The sequence below is a fragment of the Microplitis demolitor genome, chromosome 10 (assembly GCF_026212275.2).
Source record: "Microplitis demolitor isolate Queensland-Clemson2020A chromosome 10, iyMicDemo2.1a, whole genome shotgun sequence".
NCBI lineage: Eukaryota > Metazoa > Arthropoda > Insecta > Hymenoptera > Braconidae > Microplitis > Microplitis demolitor.
The window spans coordinates 3223271-3247737 of NC_068554.1; the positions used below are offsets into that span (position 1 = coordinate 3223271).

The 24467-nt window shown below is 27.9% G+C and overlaps 4 protein-coding genes across 7 annotated transcripts; 2 read left to right on the forward strand and 2 right to left on the reverse strand.

The window, feature by feature from the left end:
- Nucleotides 1-449: 449 nt before the first annotated feature.
- On the forward strand, nucleotides 450-4855 carry LOC103569967 (integrator complex subunit 2). Its single transcript, XM_014442020.2, has 5 exons — nucleotides 450-915; nucleotides 1434-3538; nucleotides 3601-3805; nucleotides 3909-4215; nucleotides 4284-4855. The coding sequence occupies exons 1-5, from the start codon at nucleotides 632-634 to the stop codon at nucleotides 4734-4736; spliced, it is 3354 nt and encodes a 1117-aa protein (XP_014297506.1). The 5' UTR covers nucleotides 450-631; the 3' UTR covers nucleotides 4737-4855.
- Nucleotides 4856-5271: 416 nt separating this feature from the next.
- LOC103569966 (protein SPT2 homolog) lies at nucleotides 5272-9064 on the forward strand. Its single transcript, XM_008547541.2, has 5 exons — nucleotides 5272-5630; nucleotides 5889-6035; nucleotides 6101-6230; nucleotides 6413-7978; nucleotides 8660-9064. Exons 1-5 carry the CDS (start codon nucleotides 5577-5579, stop codon nucleotides 8746-8748), a joined length of 1986 nt encoding a protein of 661 aa, XP_008545763.1. The 5' UTR covers nucleotides 5272-5576; the 3' UTR covers nucleotides 8749-9064.
- A 778-nt stretch (nucleotides 9065-9842) lies between these two features.
- LOC103569965 (glutamate receptor 4) lies at nucleotides 9843-13495 on the reverse strand. The gene is made up of 7 exons (XM_008547540.3): nucleotides 13336-13495; nucleotides 13081-13190; nucleotides 12831-13007; nucleotides 12351-12687; nucleotides 11501-11694; nucleotides 10986-11293; nucleotides 9843-10855 (listed from the first exon to the last, which is right to left on the reverse strand). Exons 1-7 carry the CDS (start codon nucleotides 13421-13423, stop codon nucleotides 10333-10335), a joined length of 1737 nt encoding a protein of 578 aa, XP_008545762.1. The 5' UTR covers nucleotides 13424-13495; the 3' UTR covers nucleotides 9843-10332.
- Nucleotides 13496-17520: 4025 nt separating this feature from the next.
- On the reverse strand, nucleotides 17521-24265 carry LOC103569964 (LIRP). 4 transcript variants are annotated; one of them, XM_008547537.3, is made up of 3 exons: nucleotides 23186-24265; nucleotides 18785-18995; nucleotides 17521-18517 (listed from the first exon to the last, which is right to left on the reverse strand). In XM_008547537.3, the coding sequence occupies exons 2-3, from the start codon at nucleotides 18993-18995 to the stop codon at nucleotides 18336-18338; spliced, it is 393 nt and encodes a 130-aa protein (XP_008545759.1). In that variant the 5' UTR covers nucleotides 23186-24265; the 3' UTR covers nucleotides 17521-18335. The 4 variants fall into 4 exon arrangements, with proteins under 4 accessions (XP_008545759.1, XP_014297440.1, XP_008545760.1 ...); XM_014441954.2 differs by lacking the exon at nucleotides 23186-24265 and adding an exon at nucleotides 21853-21960; XM_008547538.2 differs by lacking the exon at nucleotides 23186-24265 and adding an exon at nucleotides 21208-21827.
- Nucleotides 24266-24467: the final 202 nt, after the last annotated feature.

Genomic DNA, 24467 nt, shown 5'->3' on the forward strand with positions numbered 1-24467 from the left:
TGCTTAAATGTTATAAAGTAATTAATAATAAATTAGTCTAAAACAAATACATAAATTTTTTACTTTCACTCTCTATATAAAAATATAATTGCATAATTAGTTATAAGATAATTTAAATGATTGTATGGTTTCTGAAATAAAAAAGAATTTAATAAAAAATGTAATTAAAAAATTTATGTATATATGTATTTATACTGCAATATATTCGGAATAGCCGCCAAAAATTGATTATATATATCACATACGGCGTTGCAACTTCTACATTACCGTCATCAAAATTGAAAATGCCCTGTGCATAAATTTATTGTAAATAATAGTGTAATTTAACGTAAGAAATTATTTTAATTAAAAAAAATCCTTAATTTACAGAGAATCTAGGGATATATTATAGTCACGGGAAAAATTATTTATTTGGAAAATTGTTCCCTGCCTTTTATTAAATCCACAGGTTCTAGAAAATTTGATCCCGTGTCTGCAACCCGAGTCGTAGTTTTTCTCGGGCCGCAGCGTGAATTGTGTAGATAGTAGACACCGCCAAACATTTTACACGTACACAAATTAGTTAATCACCAGCTACCAACATCAATTGTCTTTGAATGACAGTAAACAAATAAAAATAAAATAACAAATAATGCAGATAAATATGCAAATATCACCGCGCGTATTTACCGCAATACAAAATGTAAATATACGCGAATTATCGCAGTGTACACAAAAAGAAATTCGCCCTTTGTTACCATGTCTGGTTCGTATGAGTTTAATTTCACCTCTAGACATCACAAGGGAGTGCGTTGAAGCGCGTAAAGAAATATTGACAATTCTATCAGGAATTGAATCCGTAAATTCAATAGTCGCTTTGCTTTCAATTGATTTTCATGCTCTCGAAACAGATGTACGTAAAGAACAACAATTGAGGTTAGTATTCATGTCTATCCACATTCCATATCAGTCACCAACAACCACAACACAATTTAAATATTTAAATTTCATCAGAATTTAGTTGCTAAAAAATATGATACTAAAATTACCCATGATCCAGAAGTTGACAGACATTTAAAAATTTTAGGATTTTATTTTCAACAAATGAATTACAAAAAAAAAAATATAAAAAAATGCACATGTAGAAAATTTAAAAAACTATTAGTGCAATTTTTTCAAATATTTTTATTTTTTTATAATTTACTGCTTTAAAAAAAAAATGCAAAAATTATTCGACGTTGGCTAAATTCAGTATCATTATTAGCTGACGTCAAATAATTTTTTAATTTTTTAAAAATCGATAAGTTCAAAAAAAAAATATTTTAAAAAACTGCACCTGTAGTTTTTTAAATTTTCTACATGTGTATATTTTTTTTTTAATAGTTAAAAAAAATCCTAAAACTGTCAACTATCCGTTGATGTCAGAATCATTAAAAAATGCATAAACTTTTCAGACAAAAAATCGGTAACACTCAAGGAGACAGTATTCTAGCTCAATCTCTTCAAGGCGGACTGGCTCTAGAATTTGAACGAAGTGAATCAACCCGACGAATCCGTCTGGTTCTGAGCGAACTCCTCTTCGTGTCATCGCAAATCCAAGAGTATCAAAAAAACACCGACTTTTCAATAAAGCAATCAGATTTATTTGACAATGCGGTGTATATGGAGGAGATCAGCTACGTGATCTGCATCGCGTTAGCAGAACTTCCAGCTCTGCTGTCAATAAGCGACATAGCAGAGACTCTACTGCACGTGAAACACGGTCCGGAAATAATTTGCTGGGTAGTAGCGAACAGTCCCGACAGTTTCTTTGACGTCTGCACCCACTTGATAGCCAACGGCGAACGTCAAGAAGAGTCAGCACTCGGTAGAATTCGTACACAAGCACTAACGATGCTCTGTCGTATGAATCCGTCCCAATCGTTGGCCATTCGCGCGAAATGCGTCGAGCTTTGTCGCATGCCAGCTCTGGCAATAACTTTGAGTCTAGAATGCAACTCCTCGCAGTCTGCAGTCTCAGCTGAAAGTGATGTCGTGGCTTTCGTGTCCGGTCTTTTACTAGGAAGTGATCAACAAGTCCGCACTTGGATCGCGATGTTCATTCGCAACGGCCAGAAACGAAAGTGGGAGTCGCATACTGCCTTGCAATCACTTCGCGAAGAAATACTGACACGTTTGCGTGCGATTGTCAGCGATGTAGCAGCCTCAGAAGGTCAACTTGCCGAGTCTCAGGTTGTCAAAGCCAGCGCTTTGCTACGACTCTACTGCGCGCTGCGTGGAATCGGGGGTATTAAATTTCAGGACGACGAGGTGACGATGATTGTCCAGTTACTTACGTCCCATCCTCCGCCATCACCAGCTGGCGTACGGTTCGTATCTCTGGGTCTGTGCATGCTGATTGCCTGCCCGTCCTTGATAGGACACCATCAGCTGGAGAAACGAAGTATCGAGTGGGTACAGTGGTTAGTACGCGAGGAAGCTTATTTTGAAAGTGCCAGTGGTGTTACTGCAAGTTTTGGTGAAATGTTACTGCTCATGGCCATTCATTTTCACAGTAACCAACTCTCAGCTATTTGTGAACTTGTCTGTGCGACCCTGGGCATGAAAGTTCCCATAAGGCCCAACAACTTGACTCGTATGAAGCAAATATTTATGCAAGACATTTTTACAGAGCAAGTTGTCACTGCGCATGCTGTCAAAGTTCCAGTTACCGCTAATTTGAATGCCAGCATACCGGGATTTTTGCCAGTACACTGCATTCATCAGTTGCTAAAATCACGGGCATTCTCAAAGCATCGCGTTCCAATTAAAAATTGGATTTACCGACAAATTTGCAACAGCACTGCGCCGCTGCATCCGGTACTTCCGGCTTTGGTCGAAGTCTACGTAAATTCTATTTTAGTAACCAGCAGCAAGACAACAGAGCACACAAATAAACCGATAACTGAAGATGAAATTCGCCGGGTTTTTCAAAACAGCGTATTTGGCGCTAATTTCAAATCATCTAAACGCAGCGCATTGAGTATCATGGACACTGATGCTGAGAATATGGATGTTGATACTACAAAATCATCATTGACATCACAATTATTATTCTTATACTATTTATTATTGTATGAGGATGTCAGGATGATGAACATGCCAAATTATTTGTCACAAGGACGCAAAGTAAAGAGTTACTCCGTTGAATTTTTATCCGAATTGCCGATAAAATATTTACTGCAACAAGCGCAGCGGGATCAATTGAATTATGCGAGTTTATTTTCACCGTTACTGAGATTACTGGCAACGCATTTTCCCCACCTGTCATTGGTTGACGACTGGCTTGACGATGAGATGATTAATATTGACTCGACGGCTGCTAATTATGACAACGTTGTTATTAATGAGACAACGGTTAACGAGGCGTTTAAAAATATTAAAATCTGTCCTAGTAGGACTGGACGAGTCTTGAGGCAAATGATGATTATGAAACCTACGGAAATATGGAGGTACTCGGAGAGTATCATCAATTATTTTAAGACGATTCTTGATGAAAAAGTACCGCGTTACATTCAAGGTAATTTATCATTTAATTTATTTATTGATAATAGTATTAATGAGTTGTGTAATTATTTTTAGAACTGTACAAACAAGTATGGCTGAGACTGAACACGGTATTACCACGTTGCCTGTGGGTGATGTCAATAAACGCGCTATTGATGGAAATTCCGACGGTACAAAATGTAAGATTGACGCAGGAAAATATTGTTCTTGATCCACTTCAAGTACTGAGATGTGATGCAAGAGTATTTAGATGCGCACCAGTTTTATCTGTTATTTTGAGGTAACATAATTTAAGTATTAATGTTATCAGCTGAGTTGTTTGATTATGATAATTACAATTGCTGAAAGTAAATATTTTGTATTTTGTATTTTTCTATGATAAGAATTCTACAAGCGACGCTGGCGGCATCGAGGTCACAGCTGTCACGTCACATGCAAGACCGACCTATGACTGAAAAAGTTGGCCAGCTAACAAACGAATCCGAGCGCGAGGACCTACGCACTGCTCTGGTTGCTGGACAGGAGAGCGCGGCGGTACAGATTTTATTAGAAGCTTGCCTGGAGACTGAAGAAGATCGTATTGTTCCTGGACAAATGTGGTCACTGCGTGAAATACGCAGTGTCGTTTGTTCTTATTTACATCAAGTCTTTATCACTGACCCTTCACTAGCTAAATTAGTACATTTTCAGGTAATATGTTTAATTATTCATTTATTAATTGACTGGAAACAATATTTATTTATAAAATATATTTGCAGGGATACCCGCGGGATTTATTGCCGATAACAGTAGCCGGGATACCATCGATGCATATTTGCTTAGACTGGATACCAGAACTACTGTCGCAACCAGAACCAGAGAAACAAATTTTTGCTGTTGATTTAGCGTCACATCTCGCGGTTCAGTACGCGCTACCAAAAGCACTCAGTGTATCGCGATTAGCAATAAATACACTCATCACTTTGCTGGGCGTATTGCCGGCCAAAGAACGCGTCGTACTTTTTATGCCAGTTCTGCCAGCATTGACACGAATTTGTCTAGCGTTTCCGCCGCTTGCCGAAGATACCACAGGACTTCTTCTGCAGCTGGGGAGAATCAGCTCAGCACAAGCCGCACTCGGTGATAAATCCGCGGAAATACTTTGCCACGAAGTTAATCAAACATTTTCGTCCCTGCTTCAAAAAGCTATACTACAATCAAGAGTTTATTAAAATAAAAACTAATTATTATCGTGTACATAAATTACCCACATGTTTATTATTATTTACATTTTTTTAAGTTATCTAATGTATGTATTGTAAATAAACTTTAATAGTTTTAATTATTTTTATACGAGAGTCTGAGTTGTTAGTAAAGCCAAAGATTTTTTTTTTAATTTGGTCGTAAAAAAAAATACTTACGTCTAGCCGATAGAATAGTATCCATAGCAGAGTTTGATAAAAAAATATACCTCCCGTTAATTCACTGCTCAAGATCAATGTCGAGGAATAACTGAAATTAATTTGAAATTTTTTTATTATCAAAAGAACAATAAAACATAAATAATTATTTATTTTCCTCAAGTATTATATCTTATATAAATATCAACATCACTCACATCCAACTCCTTTACAAATTAACTCTCACATTTGAAGTTTTAAATTTCGCGCTTCAGCATTTCAATTGCGCGCCACCTTTAGCCACTTTCCAAAACTAGAGAAAAAAACTCGCAATCAGTTGATGAGTAATTTAGTCAGTGCACTATTGTGCACCTAGAAACTTCTATTGTTAAGTTCTTACTCCTATTCACTCACCAAGTTGTTACGTACAACTTCAATTAAATTATGTTACTCTTTACCATATTGTTAATGACACAATAATTATTAAAACAATATCAGTAATTAATTATTTCAAAACTTTCCTTCATTGTTCAAAAAAAAAAAAATTGCCAAGCATTCAAATGATGAAAACACGGTGATGCTCGTTACCTCGTCATGCACATACGGATAAATATTTACATTAAAAAAATATAACAAAATTATATTTATTTATAAATATATATATTTATAAAAATGGATTTTGGTGAATTACTTTCAGTTGCTCAAAAAAATAGTTCTACTAAACAGGTTAGTACTCCACGTTATTGTTTATATATAAATATATTAGCATTATATATATATATATATATATATATATATATATATATATATATATATATATCTATATATATGTATATTATATTTATATAGGTATTTCAAATTTGAAAAAAAATTTTATAATTTTATTTCCTCATTATATTGTGACCTATTTTCTTAATCTTATATTTTATATACATCTAGATATATGTATCTATATATACGTTTATTTTTTTTTCTGTAATCTAGAATGTATCGTATTATCCAAGTAAATTTACACCACCAAAAAAGGAAGTGAAGCAGTCGAAAACTTTGTCGGAGAATATTAAAAAATTCTTAGCACGAAAAGAAGAAGAGGAAAAAAGAAAATCATTGGATGAAAAGCGTAGAAAAGAGGTGACAATTTATTTATTTTTTAACTATAATTTTTTTATCACCTATAAATAAAACAAAATTTACAGAACTTGCTATCACTGAGGGATCATAAAGCTCAAAGTAGAATAAATAAACATCTAAAAATATGCAAAGCTGCTAACAAGTCCGTATTAGCTGACGCTATTAATCATGAAGACACTGCTGTTACTATTGCTGGTAATTATTATACATAAATAAATAAATAATTAGTTTTGTAAGTTAAAAATATTACTGATTTGTCATTATTCTGGTACATTAGACTTGTTACGCGCTTAATTCAAAATTATAATTTTTATCTCGGGAAAAATTATCGCTAATTTAAAAATATAGAGAATAATAATTTTTATTTAAATTGACAGGTCCGTCGCAGCCAGATGAAGATGACTATGGTTACGTATCACAAGAAGCTTCTGCATTTTATGATAAATTAATGAACAAATACCAAAGTCTACCTCCAGAAAAGCCTTTGTTCGCAGAGAGTGGAAAAAAAATAGTTAAAGATATCGCGTCGACTAAAGATCGAGTCAAGCAGGCGCTGAAACAACAAGAGTTGGACGCATCGCTGCCACACAGACGTAAAAGAAAGTCTGAGGCAACTGGACGGAGTGATCGTGAATCTCATGATAATTCAAATGATCGTGATAGTTATAGTAATAATAATAATAATAGTAATAATAGTAATAGCAGCCGTAATGGCGAAGATGAGAAACCTAAAGCTAAAAAACGTCCGCTGCCGCCGCCGATTGATTTCATGTCTCTTTTAAAATTAGCTGAGCAAAAACAGCATGAGCCGGTGGTAATTGAACCTAAAGTTAAACCCAAGGAAGACACGGTTCGTCCGATGACGAAGAAACAGAAGAAAGAATACATGAAGGAAAAAGAATGGAAAGACAAAAGGGAACGGGAAAAAAACGGTGACGTCAAAACTTCAGGATCTAGTGATAAGAGTTCAGTTAAAAGTAGTTCGGCATCAACGTCATCGTCGTCGTCGTCGTCATCGATGACGCCGAGTAAAAATTTGAAATTGAATGGCAATAAAGTCTCGAGTGCTGATAAAAATGATAGGACGGATAGAGATAGAACGTCGGATAAAAGTGATAGAGTCGGTGATAAAAATGATAGGATGTCATCTAAATCAACTCCTGTTTCTAAGAAAACAAGCGATAAAAATAATGAAAAGTCTGTGAGCAGTAAAATTAATCCTAAGGATGAAATTTTAGAGGAGAGACGTAAATTAGAAGCTGAGAAACGGGAAATTGAAAATATGAGACGAGTTCTTGAAGAGGAGAGAAGAAAATTGGCGATGATTAAAAATAAAAAACCAGATGATCGTTTGTCTACTTCTGGTGCAAATAAAAATAATGGTAGTAATAATAGTAACAATAACAATAATTTGAAAAGTAGTAGTGGCAGCATTAGTAGTAGCAGTAATGGTAAATTTAATGGTAGAGATGATAGAGACGGTAAATTAAAAATGGACAAACGTATTGACGGGAAGACAAATAAATTTCCACCAGATGTTAGACCACGACAATTTCCTCCAGCTGATGTCAAGCCAAGACAGTTTCCACCTGGTGATGTTAAACCAAGACAATTTCCTCCCGCGGATGTCAAGCCGAGACAGTTCCCTCCAGCTGATGTTAAGGCACGGAATTTCCCCCCAAGTGTTAAGAAAAATGGCAGTAAGCTTCCGATTAACAAACGGAGAATTTATGATGATGATGATGATGAGGAAGAATATGATTCTGAGCTGGATGATTTTATTGATGATGATCCGCAAGAAGGTTCTGAGGATTACAGCAAATATATTAGTGAAATATTTGGGTATGACAAAAGTAAATACTCAAACTTTGATGATGATGACGCTAATATGGAGAGTAATTATGCACAGCAGCTTAAAGAAGAATTTGTATCAACTAAAATTGGTAAGATGTTTTTTATTTATTTATTATCATTTTTATATTTTTAATTTAAAACTCAAATTATTTAGTAAAATAATATTCAAAAAATTTTTTTTTATTTAAAAAAATTACTGGACATTTAGCCGCAGCGCTGTAATTTTTATTGGAAGATTTTTTAAAAAGAAAATAAATTTCCTAGTCTTTTTAAATTTTATTTTTAAAAATCATAATTATGATACTTGGCAACACCGCAATATTAAATACACGGCGCGACGAACGGGTTAATAGAATATTTATAAATTTAAAATTCAAATTACTGACAAACTGATATGTCAAGTTTACCGTATGCTCGGACAGCAACATTTGATAAGTCGTTTATGGTTAGAGTGTGGAATCAATTACCAGAGGAGATTGTTAACATTGTTGATTACAACGAATTTCGATCTAAATGTTACATGTTTTTTATAGATAAAGATTGTCAATGATAGTAACTAATGTAAATTATAATCGACTTTGCTTTGAGACAACGTAACTTATTATTGTCATTTATCTTTTTTTTTTTTGCGCCTCTATATATATTTATTTTTTGTATTCATTGTAAGCCCCTGAAGGAGCTAAAGCTCTAGAGTCTAAAATTATAGTAAATAAAATTACTCGAGTTTTTAAAATTTGACTAATTAATTAATTAATTAATTTTTGTTATAGGTATAATGGAAGATTTAGAAGACATAAGACAAGAAGCGCTTGAGAAGAAACGTAAAGCTAGTATGTTGAAGAAAATAAAAAAAAAGTAGAAGTAATTTTGTAAGTAATTAAATAAATTTTAATTAACTTTAATATAAATTAAAATGAAAAAAGATAAAAAATTATTTTTTATTCGAGTGTTTATAAATATTAATAAAAAAAAATATATGTATAAATTATACGAAAATTAGAGTCATGGTCGAATAAAAAAATAGGGTTTTTTACAATTTTTTTCATGCAATGTGTAAAAAAAAATTTGATAGATTTTAAATTAATATAATCAACAAGTTATAATTATTTTAAGAATAATTATGTCTGTTTAAAATATAAAACTAATATTTTCACACTTAAAATTCCTATAGTAATAATGATAATACGTATATAATCATGTGTTCAAAACAGTTAGTTGTTATTTGTTGTCTTGTTGGCATTATCGATATATTTAATAATTATTTATAAATTTGTGTTACGTAAAAAAAAATCACAATACATTTGTATTTATTGTTTTATTTTTTGTTACACGCTCACACTTAAAATTATGTTTATTATGCAATATCAAAGTGTAAATATATACAATTCAATGATCATAATTATCATTATCACTATTATTATGAATTATAATAATAACTTTTATCGCAAAAAAAGTCGAGATTGAATTTGTTTATATAAATAAAAAAAATAATAATTATACATATTAATTAAGTACATTAAGTTACTTTTTAACAATCATTAATTAGTAAATATTGATTATCAACTAATCAATTAATATATTATTTAATTTTTAAGATGATATTTATACTTATAATTATTTGAATAAATAAAACAAATACTAAAAAATTTTTTTAATTTTTTTTTAATTTTTAGTTGTTTTTATGAATACGTTAAATAAATCTTGTGGTTTATTTTTTCACACTCAATTTTCAGACTTGTGTTAAAAAATATTAAAATTTTTTTTGCATTCTCAGTAGATGAGGTCAAAATCTCACTCATGTATTTACATAAATTTATTAATTATAATTTATTTTAAATAATACTGTCACGAGTTACAATACTTTCTGTACAGTATTTTTTCTAGCAGATTAAAAACGCAGAGGTAGCATTTAAATACTAATTAAAATTTATTTCACTACACAAAAAATGTCCAAAGAAAGTCGGATTATTTTTTTTGATACCATGTGCCGACAAAAAAAATTATTTTAAATCGCGTAGTTTTCGCGCGCCGCGACCCGAGAATTTCCTTGAATAATTAAATAAAGATTAAGTTTACGTAAAAGAGGTCGATAATGTTTAGCCATAAATTTTTTTATCCCCACCAACAAAAACTCACGTGCACTTTATTAATTAATTTACCTAAAAAACCCATCGTCAGTCAGAGATAAATTTTTTATAAACGGCAAATAGCACCACCATGCGTGTGTAATTGTCGCAATTAAACTAGGCGGGGAAATAAACAAATAAAAAAAAATCAATACAGCCCTCGTCAGGTCTAATTAATAATTTAATAATTACACAGCAATAAAATATTAAAATAAATTATCAATGATCTTTGATTCAAATTAGTCAATCAAATGAAAAAACCCATTTATTTATTTTTGTCGTTTCCCATTAAGTCATTAAAGGGGTGACGTAATAAATTAGTTATTATATTGAAACAATAACGCCGACGGACTGCGTACTGGTACAAGTCGTCTTGCCCCCGTCGTTTCATGTACGACAAAGTAATCGCGGCCATTGACATAATGAATTTTAGAATTTTTAAAGTTATCAATGGTATCATAAATCGGTATGATTGGGGGCTTAGTGAATGATGAAAATTCTGTGTTAGCTGGTACCGTTGTTATTGTTGGAGGTGGGGGTAACGGTAATTGCGGACGCTTTGATGGACTTACTGGTTCCTTCATCCGCGTTTTGCAACAGGTACAAGAGTCAGCACAACACAAACACACGCGACACCTGAAGTAATGTTGACTTACTTCGACAATGAATGAAATTAATGAAAACAAAAATCCAGTTGCTATTACTTGGTACGTTAATTCTAAATCATTATTATCTAATTTACGTTCCGTTGAACCCAACATGAGGGGACAGTACGTAACCATCGGCCTATTTACTGATTCTATGTGTTGTATTATTCCCGATTCTGATAGATGAAGTAATCTATATATATAACAAATATAAACAAAATTAATTTTATAAATAAATAAATTAATTAATTAATTACTAAAATGTTTAAGGGGGAAAGGGGCTTGAGATACAAAAAAAAAATTTTTTTGAAAAATGGACTTACTCTCGGTTTATAGCTTTGCTGATATTTGAATTAATTGGATACGCAAATCCTCGATTCTGTTGAAATACCGGATTCGGCATTTTTATGTAATAACATTTTTTTTTCTCCACCATATTTTGCCGCGTGCGATTTAAATAATCTTGTTTAATAAAATTTTCAACAAATTGAATTTCGTCAATAAATAATCGTCTATTTGTAAGATAACTTGCTACCTTTTCAGTTTTGTTATCTTTGCTTGATATATGATAAAATATACCACGATGTTCTCTGTATGAGGTACGAAGTGGTGTCAATTCTTCAGGATCGTTCTAAAAAAAAATATTATTTTATTAATTATTAAATTAAATATCAGACGTTGCTTCACTTAAAAAAAAATATCCGTCAATGTAAAAAAAAATTAGAAAAATTGATTTATTTTATTATGAATCAAAATAAAAAATTTAAAATCACTGCTGATAAAAATTGCTGAGTAACGGAATTAATTTTGATTTTAATAATAATAATAATAAACTTACTCTATTTATTGTGATGTCAACGATGTAATGTTGTTGAGCCGACCAAGTTTTATGCTGGTTAACAATATCTTTAACGGAAGTGAATGCCAGCGTAAACTCGGATAATGTCAAAAATGCTGTCAAGTTAGCAGTATAAAACGATGTAATTATTGTGATAAATATCCACCAGCTAGCAAACATAAGTCGATTTGAATCTAAGAAAAAAATATAACATTAATTATTAACATCAATTAATTGTTAACAAAAAAATTTTTCAAAATTTTGACATCTAAAAGTTGCGACGAAAAAATTGAAATTTCGGCTAAACTAATGCAGATTTCAAAAAAATGTATAGAACAAGTTTTGTAGCTCGTAAAATTCTCTACAAAAAAGGTCTCATTACATTTTCACATACGTCTAATTATTTCGCAGCAATGGCAACTTGAAGTAAAAAACATGAGTTTTATTATTGTCGAATTGATCTCTTACTTATTTTCTCTGTAACTTTTAAACTATCAAAGATACGTTTAAAAAGCTCTAGACCTTTCTTGTAGCAAATTAAATTTCCTACAATTTTTGTTTGAAACATTTTTTTCTAAAATCGATAGTTTCGCTATAAATTCTATTGGCGCATAAAAATAATTCATGATCATAAATTTAAAAAAAAAACTAAATAAATAAAAAAAAAACAAATTTGTATAAATGAAATATGATAAGTAGTCTAACATATTATCCGCGGTTGCATCAAATGGTGAAAGTATCGGGCTGTGAAAAATTTACGGATTAAATTCAGAGTGAATACGTCGTAAATTTTTGACAGTGTATGCATTTTGATGTCTACCTTAGAGATAATTATTAGATAATTACATACCAGCTTCAGGAGTGAGTGCTGATCCTTGTTTCAATATTGCACCATAAGCAAACCAAACACAATCAATAAATGAATATTTATCTTTCTTAGTACGTCCCCATAAATATGCGCGGTACGAAGTAACAATATAAATAATTGGTCCCACAAGAGCTAGCGACACAAATATACATATCCATACGGTTCTGCTGAATGGAGCAAGCAATCCAGAGCCAATAGCTGATTGTGATGGTCGCTCTAATAGTATAGCGACTTCTAAATAGTCTAATATTGGACTAAATTCAACGAATCTTAAATATTCTGGTATTATTGGTATGAATGCCACTGCCACGTGTGCTTTCTGAATAAAAGTATAAATATAAATATTAGAGGTGTGCGAAAAGTTTACGAAGTATCAAAAAATTTTCGGATAATTAGAAAATTTACAAATAATTCGAAAACTTCAATAAATTTTCTTTTTTTATATTAAATATAAATAAATACCGATTGATTTAACATCCCAATTACTCCTGTGACGTTGTCGCCGAGTATCGGTTTCTCAGGCAGGACAATTTTGTATTTAAAATTTAATTTAGCTGCTATGATGTCGAATACTTTGAATGCGTAACCCCCGCCTTTGTATTCTCCATTTACTTCTCTTATTGAAGAGTACGGCGATTCCTTTAATTTATCATAAATTAATTTTTATTATAATTTATTTTTAAAATTTTAATAGTTTATTTAAATAACTCACATCCCAACTAGTGACTATTATTTCTTTGGGTACTACACTACTATATTTTTTTTCTGCCTCAACACTGGATAAAAAACTATTTTTTATTACTGTTTCTAAATTTTCTTCCCCTATAATTAATAAATTTTTATAATTATTATTAAATTTTTTTTTTAATAATTATAATATTTAAAATTTTTTAAAATTAAACTTTAAAATTTAAAAAAAAAAAATTTAATTATTAATTAATTATTTATTTTAAAATAATTAACATACTATTATAACGTCCAGGAAGTGTATAATCAATAGTATTATTACTAGTCAGTGCATAAATTCCAATTAGCATCAATTCAATGCCCCTCATTTTGAAAACACTTTAGTCATTTTTATCACCAAACTTTTAAGTTCACTAAAAAAAAAAAAAAAAAAAAAAAAAATAAAACAAAAAGAAACTGGTTACATTTCTAAAAGTCTTTTTGTCACTAAAAAAATGAATTCGTTGATAAAACTGATGGTAATTTTAATGACAGTCATACCAGGACGGAAGTTAAGTCGATACTGTCATATTTTCATGGACATGTCATACATCCCCAGTACTAGCAAGCACTTGCTCTAGCTCTACTTTATTTATATATATAAAGGACTCTTTTATTTTAACTGATGGAGGGGCCAATGTTACCCAGTACCCTGTCGGTTAGACCATTATCATTGAATATGTACACAGAGATATCAGTACTAGTACTAGTTACAGTACCTGTACCAGTATCAGTATTAATACCAAAGAATTGAAGCCACGTATGTTATATTGCGTATGTGTTACATTGCCTGACACTGTAAAGATGTCCTGGAGATACCGATCATACGTCAGGCCTATTGCCGGTCACGCGATGACAAGTTAAAGCAATAAAAGACAATGACAATGGCAATGAACATTTTTATATAGATATCAAATATTGAGTGTTAAGTTTCAGGTATTTGATAAAAAGTATTTTATTATAATTATTTGAATTTAAATTTTCCCGCTTATTTTAATATTTTTTTTAAAACTATAATTTATTTAAAATAAAAATTTTATTTTGAAAATATATATTTTTTCTTATATTTAGATTATATATAATTTATATATTTATTAACAATTATTTGAATTAAAATTTTCCCGCTTTTTTTGATATATTTTTTTTAAAACTATAATTTATTTAAAAGAAAAATTTTATTTTAAAAATATATATTTTTCCTTATATTTAGATTTTATATAATTTATATATTTATTAACAATTATTTGAATTGAAAATTTCCCGCTTTTTTTAATACATTTTTTTTAAAACTATAATTTATTTAAAATAAAAATTTTATTTTGAAAATATATATTTTTTCTTATATTTAGATTATATATAATTTATATATTTATTAACAATTATTTGAATTTAAAATTTCCCGCTTTCTTTAATATTTTTTTTTTAAAACTATAATTTATTTAAAATAAAAATTTCATTTTGAAAATATATATTTTTCCTTATATTTAGATTATATATAATTTATATATTTATTAACAATTATTTGAATTTAAAATTTCCCGCTTTTTTTAATATATTTTTTTTAAAACTATAATTTATTAAAAATAAAATAGAAGATTAGAAAAAAAATGTAATTTTGAAAAAATATTTTTTTATATTTTGATTATAATTTATCTATTATATATATTAATATAAACGTTTGACATGAAAGTTTATGATAAACTAAATTATACAATTGACCAGAAAAACTACCCACGCACTATTGGTATTACTTGAAAAAACATTTAGGTCGATTGTTATCGCACCCTAACTGATAATAGGTTTTGATAGGTGGGTGCCTGAATAAACAGTGCGTTCACAAATTATTAATTTTATTATTATTATTATTATTATTATTATTATTATTATTATTATTATTATTATTATTATTATTATTATTATTAATAATTAAAATTATAATAATAGTACAGATGTAATATTAAATAAATCACTGGGTATCAGTATCGAATTTTGAAAATTATATTAGAATTATTTTTGTTTAATGTCACTTACATTTGTGACGTTGATGAGCAAAATTATGAATTTGTATTGACCTCTTTTTTTTTGGTACTCAATGTTTTATCAAACAACACTCAAATATGCTTGTTACTGACAATTTGTTACTTTATCGTTTTTATTTTTATTAACGAGAGTTCAAAGCTTTCATAATCTTTATTTTTTCTTTTTACGGAGCTATAATTAGAAATAAATTGAGAAATCAAAGTTTTTAGTTGGTAGAATATTGATTATTAAAAATAACCCGGCATAAATTTAAAAAAAAAATTAAATTTATCTTATTTAATTTTATTGTAGATGTTAAGATGTCATGCGAAGATAGTCATGAATATTAATGGAAGTATAAATTTTATAGAAGTGTAATTGACCCCAGTCCGGGTGAAAGTCATTAGAATAATAGTAGGGTTAATCTTTTTAAACTGTTGTAAAGAATTCAGTTATCAAGTGATTTTTGAAATTCTTTTGACATTATACTTCTTATCAGACTCGCTCAAGTTTTATTATTAATTTACTATCAATTATCACCCGTTTTACGTTAAATAAATCTTGTGGTTTATTTTTTCACACTTAATTTTCAGACTTGTGTTAAAAAATATTAAAATTTTTTTTGCATTCTCAGTAGATGAGGTCAGAATCTCACTCATGTATTTACATAAATTTATTAATTTTAATTTATTTTAAATAATACTGTCACGAGTTACAATACTTTCTGTACAGTATTTTTTCTAGCAGATTAGAAACGCAGAGGTAGCATTTAAATACTAATTAAAATTTATTTCACTACACAAAAAATGTCCAAAGGAAGTCGGATTATTTTTTTTGATACCATGTGCCGACAAAAAAAATTATTTTAAATCGCGTAGTTTTCGCGCGCCGCGACCCGAGAATTTCCTTGAATAATTAAATAAAGATTAAGTTTACGTAAAAGAGGTCGATAATGTTTAGCCATAAATTTTTTTATCCCCACCAACAAAAACTCACGTGCACTTTATTAATTAATTTACCTAAAAAACCCATCGTCAGTCAGAGATAAATTTTTTATAAACGGCAAATAGCACCACCATGCGTGTGTAATTGTCGCAATTAAACTAGGCGGGGAAATAAACAAATAAAAAAAAATCAATACAGCCCTCGTCAGGTCTAATTAATAATTTAATAATTACACAGCAATAAAATATTAAAATTAAAAATAATAAATTGTTTTTTCAATTGTGCAAGTTTTTTTAATTAATCACTAAATTAAAGTACATTTCATACAAATCACATTACCTATGATATATGAAGTAACATATATATATATATATATATATATTTTTTTTTTTTTCTGTATTATATATAATTATCATGTCTTCTCATGCTATAATTTTATTTTAAATTATCCATTTTTTTATAATTATTTTACAGTAAAATTAAAAATAATTAACTTAATTAATAATAAACTACGCATAAAAAATATGCCTGATTTTTCTATTGATATTAAATTAACCCCGATTAAAAAACTCCAATTGACCATCAATCGGAAGTCAATATGAAAAATCAATTTCAATAGAAGCCGATCCAAGTTTTTAATCAGGGTATTAATCATTTTTTTTAATTAACATAAATCTTTAAAAAATATTAATAGAAAAAAAAAATTCATACGTAAAATAATTTTACAATCGAGATCAATTACAAATAATAATTAATAATAATAATAATAACAATTAAAAATGAAAGCATTTTCATTATTTTAATAACGTCAATTTAATAACAGAAGTCTTAAATCCTCAGGCATTTTATTACATAAATAATTTATTACATATATATATATGTATATATATAATTATTATTTATCAATAAATCAATCAATCAAATTTGCTATTTTATTTTAAATATAAGCAGAGTAGAAAAAAATAGTAAAAGCCATAACTGTAAAAAAACAAATACAAGAAATAAGATAATGAATAATGACAATTGTTAATTTTTTTTTTTTCTTTTACATGTGTCATCTTAAAACATAATTTATCATACATTGTCTACATTGCATGGCACGTATAATATGCGGAGTAGTGTTTAAAAAAAATGTATAGCCGTAACGCTATTGTTATTATTTATTTAATATTTATTTTTTTTTATTTTCTTTTAATAGTTATCACACGCTACGATCAAACATTCTTGTACAATGTACATGCTCAATCGATTTTATTCCAATACTTAAAAGCAACATCTATTTATATTTATGCTTTGTATATTTTGTTACTTTTTTTTTAAATCATAAATAATTATTATTTTACGCTTAAATAAATTATGATACTTATTTTTTTTATAGCCGGTTTATTTCTTTTTTTTTTTTTTTTTTAATTAATAATTCAAAAAAAAATTATTTGAATTTTTTTTTTTTTTTTTTCAGTTTATTTAATATAATATATAATTTAGTTAAACCATAATTAATTGTAAATTATAAAATATGAGAGGTTTAAATTAAAGAAAGAGAGCAGAATAATTAGACTAGCTATGGACGTAAATAGAGCAATTTTTAAATTATTAGCTTATTGATTGAGATCTTTCGCTTATCGTCATGTCATTTATTTATTATTATCATAAATTATAATTCTTACGGTAAGATACCCGATTGCCATTTTTCTATCAGTATCCAACTCTGTACGCAGAAATAATTATCTGATAAATTTTATTTAGTGAGCAAATTTTAAATTATTGAAAGTTTAATAATTACTTTTTTTTTTTTTTAATTAAAGATCATCTGTAAAATAGTAAAAATAATACAAAAAAAAATTTTATTTATATTATTCATAAAAAAATTCCACGGAAAGTAAAAATTTTTAATAAGTTAATTACTTATTTATGACTTTGCATTGAAATTAAGAAAATTGAACATAAATTTATAGAAAACATAAATTCCGATAGATTTGAATATGATTTGAAAATTCTAATTAATCCAAAATTAACTTCGCTGATAAAAATTTTCAATTTACTCTGAATTTTTTTCAACTGTAGAATTTATTTCTAAATTTCGGGTTTTTTTGGTAAAAAATTTTTTTTTAAATTAAATGGCGGGAACTGAGTATTTTACCCTAATTTTAAATTATTATTTTTCGACTAAAAAAAAATTATATATATGTATATGTATATATATAATAGATGTTACGTGACGACAGCAATGATGTGAAAGATGATGAACTTCTTCCGTATCAATTATTATTTTTTAATTTAATTACCACAATAGCTCATTAATTCTGGAATAGAACATGGCTTAACACAACACTCGTCATGTACACCACGTGATTCTCGTCTAAATCTCGCGCCTCCAAATCGTCCCATCATTGCATTAGCGCTTGCTCGTGATCTTAATGGATAATCGTATGCATATGGATAATCGTCCATTTCCATTTCTAAAAAAAAAGAAAACAAACAAAAGCAATTACTTTGATATCAATTAAAATTACATAATTTATTACAGTCATTACAAAGATAAAGCCCACTATAAGTGTATATTTGATAATCTAATATAGCAATCTGCTGTACTTTTTTTAAAAGTAGTATCGCGTGATATTGACTTCTTTTTTTTTTCATCAATTATACAAATAATAGAGTATTAAATTACTAGTGTAATTTATTGCGGATATCAACACATTTTTTTACGCATATTAAAAACGTACCTAATCCACTTTTTTTGAACATTGAATTGTAAACACCATTACAAAATAATTGCAAGGCATTTGACAGACGTTTTCCACAGTAATGTGTTGCACTGCCCTCTTGACGTTTTTCTCCATATGGAAAATTATCAGATTGCCCTTTTGTAAAATTAATTACTAGTAATCCCACGACCAGCAAAATTGCAGTAACGTTACACCGATACGTGGACATCTGAAACAATAATTATTTTAAATATTACTATTACTATTTTTTTTTTTTTATGTCTATGATAGAACACAAGACGTCCACTTGTTATTTTAAACAGAAGTTTAATACTTAAAAATAATTTTTGTAATTATAATTTTTATAAAATCGTTTAAAATAAAATTAGACGTTGGGTATCGAATTATAATTCGTGATTGATATTTTTATAATTTTTATAGGTCTACTCTCCTATTAATTTTTAAAACAGGGCTCAGAAAAATTTTCAATTCAAATAAATATTTTTTTTTTTAATTATTTAGCCTGGCATTTTATTTTTTATTTAATAAATCACTGGTAAATAATTCAAAATTTGGTAATGAAAAAAAAATTTGAATTTGACAAAAATATGAAAAATTTCTGATTCATTTTATTTTAAAAAATTTTAATAATTCAAATTTTTAAAATCAGTTCAAAATTTGAATTAATTTCTTTAGTTGGGAATTTAAATAACGGCGGGATTTTTGAGCGAATTTGAATTTGAATTGAATTATAATTAAATCTAATCACAGTTTGAGTTTCAATAAACTTATGATTAATAAAAAAAGTTTTAAATACAGTTATAAATAGATGATTCATTTACTTATCAATAATTGTTATTTCCCATGTCGGCAGAACTTTCCTACGAAAGAATTAAATAAACAAACAATTCCGCACCGCATTTTATGCGCGTTAATTACGTGTATTTCCATCAGTGTCAAGAAAACTTCCAATAAATAAAATATTTAATACGGACACACTTTGCATCAGTTAACTTTTAAATTTTCTTTTAAATAATTATTGAAATTTTTAAAAAAAAATATATACATATATAGATTTTGAGTTTATTCTATGTACGGTCTTCAAGAGAATTGAAGAAATCTTGAGAGTCAACTCAGGGTTACGGAGCGTGGTGCAAGCGGGATACCAAGACTGCGACGTGCAAAAAATATAAGAAGCCAAAAACAAATAAATTATAGAAGTTAAAAAGTAAGAAAGAAATAATATATATAACGAAGTAAATATTTTACCAAATGAAAATATTATTTATGTAAAAATTTGTAAAAGACTTAAAAGTTGTGCAAATAAAACTATTTTATTATTATATTTTGAGTTTATTTGTTTATAAATAATTGAAATAATAAAAAATGATAAGAGGTGATTTAATAATTGTATATGATGAGTTAAAATTGCGACTTCAATTCTCACGTACGATTCCATTAAATAATTTTTACTCTCCCACTTTAAAACTTTATAATATTAGACATAATAGTTTTTATCTAATAACACTATATATATATATATATATATATATGTATATATATATATATATGTATATATATATATACATATAAATTTGTTATGTTACTTTACTCTATGGCAATTAAATAAATAATGGAAAATTGTTTAATTGCAAAACCTGATGACTCAATATATAAATATCACTCATATATATGTATATATTCATAGTATGACATGCGAGTATAAAGAAAAACAAATAATGATAAATATTGAAATGAAAAATAATGTTTTCCTATCATATTTTATCTAACAAATAATTTTACTTAGCGTAGTAGTAATGAATAAAAAAAAAATATATATATATAAATTATTTTTTTATTTTTGTAAATAAATAGACATTTGTTACTCACAATGACAAGTTTTAGATATAAAATTTATAAAAATAATGAAATAAAAAATGAAATGATTTTTATTAAATAGGTCCCCCTCTTATATTAAGAAAGTATATCAATGTCTCATTGGTTAATTTTAAAAAAAATGTAAATATAATTAATCATATTGAAATATAAAGAAAAAAATCAATTTTAAAAACAACCGATTTAAATTTCCGCATCATTATCTAAAAATATTTTTTAATCATAGTATTACTTACGATAAAAAAAAAATATGAAATAACAAACAAGAAAATAAAAAATCATCAAGTATTATCTCAATATTTCGTTGGCTTTTTTATGATTATTTGTTACATGTTGACAAGTATGTTTTTTTTTTTCAATCGTATTGACGTCATTACTGATTACATTTTTTTTTATTATCACACGATTGTATTCATTCAGTTTTTGATATTTTACTCACTATACAAAATACTAAAATGACATAAATGATTAATGATTATAAAATACAATAAATTATTGATTTTAAAAATAAATAATTATTTTGACAAATTAAAAAAATCCCTGACCTGTGTGATATTAAATAAAAGATGATGAGGCCGTAAAGAAATAATTTAAATTACGAATAAGAAGTGTTTATAAGGTGATAGCCAGTTAAAGATTTGTCGTCTGGTTGAGTGCATGTACATTAATATAGACAACTGTCACACCGTTATATTATGATATGGACTCTCATATAATATGTCTAGTAATCATTATTTGTCGTGTTATGTTCACGTATCACATATGTAATAACTAAAGCATTACATATTAAATATGACTAACAAATTTCTCAGTAAAGAATTAAACTTTAATTTAAACTCATAAATTTTGCAAGGCCGGAAATTATTTTATTTTACACTTTTTAATATTATTTTTTTTTATTTTATACTAAATATATATGTATATATATTTATTTAATAAGTACATGTGAACTCGAAGTATGTGTCTACAATTTAATGTGTGGGCAAGTGTGTACTTGTACTTATAAATTTATATATGACATGAGGAAGACGCGTGATAAGTTACGCGACTAGACTATTATATTCTACATATGATGATGATCGCCCTCGATACAAATAGAATCATCTATTGATATATTATCGAGACAAATAGTAATTTTTTAAAATTATTTGTTTTTCGTACAATATTTTAAAAATAAAAAAAAAACTTACTTAGTATTTTTTTTAATAAAATTAAAAATTTCAAAATAAATATCACGAAAATATCACAGTTTAGTCACTAATTAATTTAATTAAAATAATAATTATAATTTATTAATTAAGATCATGAAATATTTCGTAAATGTAATCCTGATATTTTAATTGTCAAACTTTTAAGTAATTTTAAACTTTCACACTTCCTTGGATACATTTATTTATATAAATTATCTAGAAATTTTATTTTAATTATTTTTTAAAAAAAAATCTAGTCACTGTTTTAATTCACTAATTTTGAAATTTTGAAATTTTTAGTTTTACGGCACCGTTGCTATTTTTTAACTGTAATTTTATTTGTTAATATATAAAATTGTTTTTTTATTTTTAAAATTTTTAAAAAATTTATGGAGCCGAGAGTAACACTTCGGAGTGACAGAACCGAAGAGACTGAGACGCGAATGAAATGACTTAAGAGATGCCGATGTACGTTTTATCAAGTGCTAATGTGTGCAGTTAAGAACGTTGCAATTGCTTATATACATTTATATATATACATATATATATATATATATATATATATATATTGTATTCTTTTATTTGCTATACTATAGAGTAACTCCTGAGTTACGAGTTTTAAGGAATCTTAAGACCATTAAACTTTTTATTTATAATCAGATGTAATCCTGAAATGAAGAGATTCAATGTGAAAGAAGACTCTGTTAATTTTTTCTTCTTTGAAGTTAATAGCAAAAAAAGCGTAAATGAAGTAAATAATTTATTTCTATAAATAAAATCCAACGGAAATTATATTTAATTACTTAGCTAATGAATAGATTTTTCGATAAAACTCAAGTCTATTTAAGAAGAAATAAAAAAATTTATTTCGAAGAAATGATGTTTTGATATAATAACATAATTTATAAATATATTAGTGTGTAATAAATAATAATGAAATATGAGCAAAGCTAATGAAGAAAATTAATAAACAAAAAGTAAATAGTATATATAGACGAATAAGAAGTGCCGGAGAACGAACTAATGTCCCAGTTATAGAAGCGGTAACCTCGATGTTTAAATTGATAATTCTCTGTACGATCCTACAGTACCAAAACACATGCCTTGATAATAATGATTGTTATACTACTGACCAACAATCAAACCTTACTCATAGATTTACATGACAATTAATTACGGAATCATTAAAGCTGCCTGGTAATTTATAAAAAATTTTTTCAACACCCGGGTAATTGATGCAATGAATTTTAAAAAATTACAATGGAGCTTAAAAGCTCGAGATATTGAATAGAAGTAAGAAAAAAAACGTTGCACAGTACAACCAATAACTTACCGTATTGATAATGATCGATAAGAGAACCTTGTAAGTGTTATTTTGGTGGTAAGTACGGTGATGATTACGGCAGGATGCTCGAAGGACTAGTGTTGGTCTGCAAAAGGTTTCACGGGGTTTTATAAGTACTCAAGGGGAACTGTGAACGAATGAAGGAATGAACGGACAAGCGTTTATGCTGAACAACTAAGACGTGCTCATTAAACATGTTTTCCCGGGTGCATGTCAAGTTTGTTAATGGCTTGGCTAATGCCGGCATACACGACGATACACATTCGTATGATAGGGAACCCAGTCAACCATACACACGCCTCTGCATTATCATCACCACCACCATCGCCACCCATGACCAGGAACTCACGTCGTCCTTTCCTTATAATACATATTCAACCTTATCTCACTTTAATTTTATTATTCAAAACATATTCCTGTCCTCGTTCATCCCAGGTTCAAGTTCCCCGTCTCAACCCTCACTTCAATTTAGTTACTTCTCTTGCTGAAGCTTCAGATCCAGCTCCAGCCCCGCTCTTGCTGCTTAAAACCCGGTACACTGAGCAAGAGCCGAATTCCTTGATAAGGACACGTATAAAGGTCCTTCACCGATTAACCAGCCAAACGTGAAGTTGCTCTTACCCGATTTTTATTTTTAGAATGTCTAAATATAGATACTGCAAGTCGATCGGTTGAATAATCCCTATCTTATTGCTTGATTTTTAATCTTCCGAGTCATTTACTGTTTTTATACTTATTATGTATCTAGATTTATTAACATATATATACTTGGACTTGTACTTATTAGTGTGGAAATATTTTCATTCTAAATATAGATATAAGTACAAGTCATAAAATGAAATAAATGAATGAATTTGCTATTTATATATGTATATATATATATATGTATATATATGTTAAATGATGTGCAATCTTTACGAGGAAAACACGGTTATCAGTGGCTACGATAATTTATCTCTTAGACCTCTTATTGGCTTTACTTTGTATTAATCATATTAATAACAACAACAACAATTATTATTGTTATTGTTTTCATTAATATTACTGTGTAAATAACTTGTCAGACATTATTTTTATTACAAATAAGAACATGTATCAATAAATACATTTTTTATATTTTTTAGGACGATTATTTTTTTTTTATTTTTTAATTAACTGAATAATTAGTAATATGATGTGTCATGAATGATTTGTTATTTATTTTAAATACTGTAATAAATATGAGGAAAAATAATAAGATAATTTATTGTAATTATTTATTACTGCAATT

What these genes read in the sequence shown, in the direction of transcription:
- LOC103569966 (XM_008547541.2), top strand. Translation starts at nt 5,577, where the DNA reads ATGGATTTTGGTGAATTACTTTCAGTTGCTCAAAAAAATAGTTCTACT. An exon ending in CACTGCTGTTACTATTGCTG is followed by an intron (nt 6,231 to 6,412) that starts GTAATTATTATA and finishes TTAAATTGACAG; the next exon opens with GTCCGTCGCAGCCAGATGAA. An exon ending in ATTTGTATCAACTAAAATTG is followed by an intron (nt 7,979 to 8,659) that starts GTAAGATGTTTT and finishes TTTTTGTTATAG; the next exon opens with GTATAATGGAAGATTTAGAA.
- LOC103569965 (XM_008547540.3), bottom strand. Translation starts at nt 13,423, where the DNA reads ATGAGGGGCATTGAATTGATGCTAATTGGAATTTATGCACTGACTAGT. An exon ending in TTGGGATGTTAAATCAATCG is followed by an intron (nt 12,688 to 12,830) that starts GTATTTATTTAT and finishes ACTTTTATTCAG; the next exon opens with AAAGCACACGTGGCAGTGGC. An exon ending in TTGACATCACAATAAATAGA is followed by an intron (nt 11,294 to 11,500) that starts GTAAGTTTATTA and finishes ATTTTTTTTTAG; the next exon opens with AACGATCCTGAAGAATTGAC.
- LOC103569964 (XM_008547537.3), bottom strand. Translation starts at nt 18,995, where the DNA reads ATGTCCACGTATCGGTGTAACGTTACTGCAATTTTGCTGGTCGTGGGA. An exon ending in GTTCAAAAAAAGTGGATTAG is followed by an intron (nt 18,518 to 18,784) that starts GTACGTTTTTAA and finishes CTTTTTTTTTAG; the next exon opens with AAATGGAAATGGACGATTAT.
- LOC103569967 (XM_014442020.2), top strand. Translation starts at nt 632, where the DNA reads ATGCAGATAAATATGCAAATATCACCGCGCGTATTTACCGCAATACAA. An exon ending in AGTACCGCGTTACATTCAAG is followed by an intron (nt 3,539 to 3,600) that starts GTAATTTATCAT and finishes AATTATTTTTAG; the next exon opens with AACTGTACAAACAAGTATGG. An exon ending in CTAAATTAGTACATTTTCAG is followed by an intron (nt 4,216 to 4,283) that starts GTAATATGTTTA and finishes ATATATTTGCAG; the next exon opens with GGATACCCGCGGGATTTATT.